Here is a 5734-nt window from a genome sequence, read left to right on the forward strand (position 1 = left end):
AAGGGGGACCGGTGCCAGTGTGACACCGCTGCCCCAGTGCGAAGGGGTCCGGTCACACTGCCCCAGTGTGAAGGGGACCGGTGTCAGTGTGACACTGCTGCCCCAGTGTGGGACCATCCAGGGTCTCTCTGTGTGGTCTTGTTTAATATCTCTTTCTGTCTCTCGTCTCTCGTCTCTCTCCAGGAACCAAGCTGTCACTGAGGGGTCGTCCGTGCGGAAAAAGCAGACAGGAGACACCTGGGAAGTAGCGGGTGGGGTGAGGGCTGTGCCGACTACAGAAGAAGAGTCCATCCCTCTTCCCACCCTCCTCCGCCCTCCCAAAGTGTCCGACACTACACCCCAAGGGATGGCAGGTAGGTGAAGAGGAGTGGCCCTGCCCAGTGTCTGTGTGAGGGAAGGGGTGCGAACAGGAAATAGCCTCAGACTACAGGGGAATGGGATGAGGCCTCTCAGCCCTCTTCATCCCCCGCCCCACCCCCCGCCCAACACCCCTAACCCTCACGAGGCTGTAGCCCACGTTTGTATGCCGTATGATCACTGCTGCCTTTTCTCCATCGCCTCTACCTCCGGTTCCATCGCATCCCTGGCTCGTTCTCCTGAACTCCTGGGAATGTCATCCCAGAATTCTGTGGTCCCATCCCAATGAGGCGAACCCTTCCTGCTCAGGGATTTGGGATTAAGGTGGGGAGTTGGTGGTGGTGCAGTGCTGCATGGATCAATGGGGCGGCCTGGTGGCTCAGTAGTTAGTATCATTGCCTCACAGTGCCAGGGACCCGGGTTCGATTCCACCCTTGGGCGACTGTCTGTGTGGAGTTTGCACATTCTCCCCTGTGTCTGCGTGTGTTTCCTCCGGGTGCTCCGGTTTCCTCCCACAGTCCAAAGGTGTGCAGGTTAGGGTGGATTGGCCATGCTAAATTGTCCATAGTGTTCGGGGGATGGGTCTGGGTGAGGGTCAGTGTGGACTTGTTGAGCCGAAGGAACTGTTTCCACACTGTTGGGATTCTATATAACAAAAAAATGCTGGGGCCACAGTAATTTCCAGTAAGTTTTCAGGACTTGGATGAAGAAAGTGAGCATTTGTTGCCAAGTCTGTGGATGACATACAAAAACAGGCAGGAAGGGAAGGGGTGAGGGTGAACACCCACGAGCCTGCCAGGAGATATCGGAAACATTAGAAAAAACAGAGGAAACTTAGCAGGTCTGGCAGCATCCGTGGAGATGGTGGAGGAGTTTTTTTTTTGATCAGCGAGAGCTATTTCGGGAGCACATCCAGTGAAGATATTTGGGAGGAACTGAGAAATAAGAAAAGGATGGTCACCTTATTGGGATTGTACTGCAGACACCCCAATAGTCAGTGCGGGAAGCAAATTTATAAGGAGACCTCAGATATCTCTAAAAATAATAGGGTTGTAATGGTAGGAGATTTTAAATTTCCAAACATAAACTGGGACTGCCAGGGTTTGGGTGGAGGGGAATTTATTAAGTGTGCCCAGGGAAATTTTCTGATTCAGTACGTGGATGTACCTACTAGAGAAGGAGCAAAACTTGACCTTCTCTTGGGAAATAAGGCAGGGCAAGTGTGGACTGAGGTGTCAGGGGCCAGTGCCCATAATTCTATTAGTTTTAGAGTGGTCATGGAAAAGGATAGGCCAATTTTGACAGTATTAGACAAGATATTTCACGAGTTGATTGGGAGAAGCTACTCACAGGTAAAGGGACGGTTGGAGAGTGGGAAGCCTTCAAAAACGAGATAGCGAGAGTACAGAGGCAGCGTGATCCTGTTAGGGTGAAAGGCAAGGCTGGTAGGTGTAGGGAATGATGGATGACTAGCGAAACTGAGGCTCTGGCCAAGAAAAAGAAGGCATATGGCAGGTATTGATAGCTGGAATCGAGTGAATCCCTCGAGGAGTACAACAGCAGTAGGAGTATACCCATGAGTAAAATCAGGAGGGCAAAAAGGGGACATGAGATAGCTTTGGCAAATAGGGTTAAGGAGAATCCGGAGAGATTCTGCAAATACATTAAGGGCCAAAGAGTAACTAGGGAGAGAATAGGGCCCCCTAAAGATCAACAAACCCATCTATGTGTGGAAACCGCAGGAGATGGATGAGATACTAAATGAGTATTTCGTGTCAGTATTTACAGTGGAGAAGGATACGGAATCTAGACATCTTCAAGAAATAAACAGTGATACCTTGAAAAGTGGCCATATTACAGAGGAGGAGGTGCTGGAGGTCTTAAAACGCATAAAGGGTGGATAAATCCCCAGGACCTGGTCAGGTGTACTCTAGAACTCTGTGGGAAGCTAGAGAAGAGATCGCTGAGATATTTGGATCATCGATAGACACAGGCGAGGTGCCAGAAGACTGCAGGTTGGCTAACGTGGTGCCTCTATTTAAGAAAGGTGGTAAAGAAAAGCCAGGGATCTATAGACCAGTGAGCCTGACATCTGAGGTGGGCAAGTTGTTGGAGGGGGTCCTAAGGGACAGGATTTTCATGTGCTTGGAAAGGCAAAGACTAATTAGGAATTATCAAGGATAGTAGGAACTGCAGATGCTGGAGAATCCGAGACAACAAGGTGCAGGCCTGGATGAACACAGCAGGCCAAGCAGCATCATAGGAGCAGAGAGGCTGCAACAAGGTGCAGGGCTGGATGAACACAGCTCAACAAGGTGCAGGGCTGGATGAACACAGCTGCTCCTATGATGCTGCTTGGCCTGCTGTGTTCATCCAGCCCTGCACCTTGTTGTTAGGGATTATCAACATGGCTTTGTGCATGGGAAATCGTGTCTCTCTAACTTGATTGAGTTTTTTGAGGAGGTGACAAAGAGGATTGATGAATGCAGAGTGATGGGTGTGATCTATGTGGACTTCAGTGAGGTGTTCAACAAGATTCCTCGTGGTAGACTGGTTAGCAAGGTTAGATCACATGGAGTACAGGGAGAACTAACTAGCCATTGGGATACAGAACTGGCTCGAAGATAGGAGACGGAGGGTGGTGGTGGAGGGTTGTTTTTCAGACTGGAGGCCTGTGCCACAAGGATTGGTGCTGGGTTGCTGCTTTTCATCATTTATATAAGTGATTTGGATATGATTATAGGAGGTATGGTCAGTAAGTTTGCAGGTGGCACTAAAATTGGAGGTGTAGTGGACAGCGAAGAAGGTTATCTCGGAGTACAATGGGACCTCAATCAGATGGGCCAATGGGCCGAGGAGTGGCAGATGGAGTTTAATTTAGATAAGTGTGAGGTACTGCATTTTGGAAAGGCAAATTCGGGCAGGATTGATATACTTAATGGTAAGGTCCTGGGAGTGTTGCCAAACAAAGAGACCTTGGTGTTCAGGTTCATAGTTCCTTGAAAGTGGAGTTGCAGGTAGACAGGGCGGTGAAGAAGGTGTTTGGTACGCTTGCCTTTATTGGTCAGTGCATTGATTATAGGAGTTAGGAGGGTCATGTTGCGGCTGTACAGGACATTGGTTAGGGCCACTTTTGGAATACTGCGTTCAGTTCTAATCTCCTTGCTATAGGAAAGATGTTGTGAAACTTGAAAGGCTTCAGAAAAGATTTACAAGGATGTTGCCAGGGTTGGAGGCTTTGAGCTTGAGGGAGAAGCTGAATAGGCTGGGGCTATTTTCGCTGGAGCGTCAGAGGCTGAGGGGTGACTCTGTAGAGATTTATAAAATCATGAGGGGCATGGATAGGGTAAATAGTCAATGTCTTTTCCCCCAGGGTAAGAGAGTCCAAAACCGGAGGGCATAGGTTTAAGGTGAGAGGGGGAAAGGTTTAAACGGGACATGAGGGGCAACTTTATCATGCAAAGGGTGGTGCATGTATGGAATGAGCTGCCAGAGGACGTTGTAGAGGTGGGTATAATTATGACATTTAAAAGGCACCTGGATGGGTATATGAATAGGAAGGGTTTAGAGGGATATGAGCCAAATGCTGGCAAATGGGACTAGATTAATTTAGGATATCAGGTCGGCATGGATGAGCTGGAGTAAAGGGTCTGTATTTGTGCTGTACGACTCTCTGACTCATATACTTGCCTCCTTTGTCACCTGTTTAGTTTCTCCCATCAATTTCTGTTTCTAATTCCCAGAATCCGCAGTTCTTTAGTTTGTTTTTGCACTGAAGAGTAAGGTGAGTGGGAATAAACTCAGTAGATGGAATATAATGTGGGGAAATGAGAGGTGATGCACTTTGACAGGTAACATAGAGTAGCTGAATATTACTGAAATGGAACAGAGAGATTGTCCATGTGCATTCATCACAAAAAGCAAGTGCCTAATTTCAGCAGGTGAAAGGGAGGGGAAACAGTCTTTATTTTGAGGGGAATGGAGTGTACAAGTCAGGGGGATTTGCTAAAACTGTACAAGGCACTAGTCAGACCACAGCTGGGATACAGTGAATGATCTTGGGGCCCTGTATCTAAGAAAAGATAGACTGGCATTGGAGACAGTCTGGAGAGTGTTCTTTGGATTGATCCTGGGTATGGATGGACTGTCTGACGCGGTGAGGGTTGAGTAGATAGGGTCTGTACTCTGGAGTTTAGAAGAATGAGAGGTGACGTTATTAGGTAGTTGAACCCTGTATCTAACCCCCATCTGTCGCTGTCCTGGAAGTGTTTGACACGGGACAGTTTGGAGAGAGCTTTACTCTGTATCTAACCGGTGCTGTCCCTGTCCTGGGAGTGTTTGATTGGGGATGGGGGGAGACAGTGTAGAGGGAGATTTACTCCACGGTTTCAAGCTGAAAGTTTGCTCTCTCTGTGCTCTCTTCACACAGCCCCACCAAAGGGAGACAGAGTGAGGCCGCTGCGAGAGGAGGAGGAGGAGGAGGAGGAGGAGGAGGAGCCTGCCCCCATTGCCTCCGGAGGAGGAGGAGGGCTGAGCAACCAGGGCGGGCGGCGCCCCCGACACCAGTGCGGCGTCTGCGGCAAGGGCTTCCTGCACCCGTCGTCGGTGAGGACCCACCAGCGGGTGCACACGGGTGAGAGGCCGTTCCTCTGCGCCTCCTGCGGCAAGGCCTTCAAGCACCTTTCCGAGGTGACCGTCCACGAGAGGGTGCACACGGGCGAGAGGCCGTTCGCCTGCAGCGTCTGTGGCAAGGCCTTCGTCAACTCCTCCAACCTGCTGACCCACCGGCGGGTGCACACCGGCGAGCGGCCCTACAAGTGCGCCGTCTGCGGCAAGGACTTCACACAGTCTGGGGAGCTCAAGAAACACGGCCGGGTCCACACCGGCGAGCGGCCCTACAAGTGCGCCGTCTGCGGCAAAGGCTTCACCCGCTCTCCCCACGTCAAGCGACACCAGAGGGTCCATGCCCGGCATCTGGGCGCCGTGACTCTCTGATGGACTCCCCTCTCTCTGCCAGCTTGATCTCCAGGAAAGGGGTGGCGTGCAAACTCTCCGTCTCTCTCTCTGTGTGTCTCTCTCTCTCACGTGATCTCCTGTCATTGTTGTGATGTTTGTTGTCCATCCGGCTCTTGGCCCCGACCCACACACACACACACACACACCCAGATTCCCGCCGGCAAACCCCAGGCAGGAAAGGCCAATGCTTTTGTCTGTGAGTGAGCTGTTTGTTTCAGGAAGTGGTCGGCACTGTCTATGGACGTGCACACACACACTGACACACTGACACACTGACACACTGACACACTGACACACTGACACACTGACACACTGACACACAGACACACACACATCACACTGACACACAGACACACACACA

General features: G+C 50.6%; 1 protein-coding gene across 1 annotated transcript in view; it reads left to right on the forward strand.

Moving 5' to 3' along the window:
• The window catches only part of LOC125488174 (zinc finger protein 664-like), a 6030-nt gene extending 330 nt beyond the window's left edge, over positions 1-5700 (forward strand). The window contains exons 2-3 of the mRNA XM_048621101.1: positions 184-353; positions 4787-5700. Of these exons, the coding sequence (XP_048477058.1) occupies positions 347-353; positions 4787-5352 (573 nt within the window). The 5' untranslated portion in view covers positions 184-346 and the 3' untranslated portion in view covers positions 5353-5700. The remainder of the gene's footprint in view (positions 1-183; positions 354-4786) is intronic.
• Positions 5701-5734: the final 34 nt, after the last annotated feature.

This window comes from Rhincodon typus, unplaced genomic scaffold (genome assembly GCF_021869965.1).
Source record: "Rhincodon typus isolate 14 unplaced genomic scaffold, sRhiTyp1.1 hic_rhity00000051, whole genome shotgun sequence".
Classification (NCBI taxonomy): Eukaryota; Metazoa; Chordata; class Chondrichthyes; order Orectolobiformes; family Rhincodontidae; genus Rhincodon; species Rhincodon typus.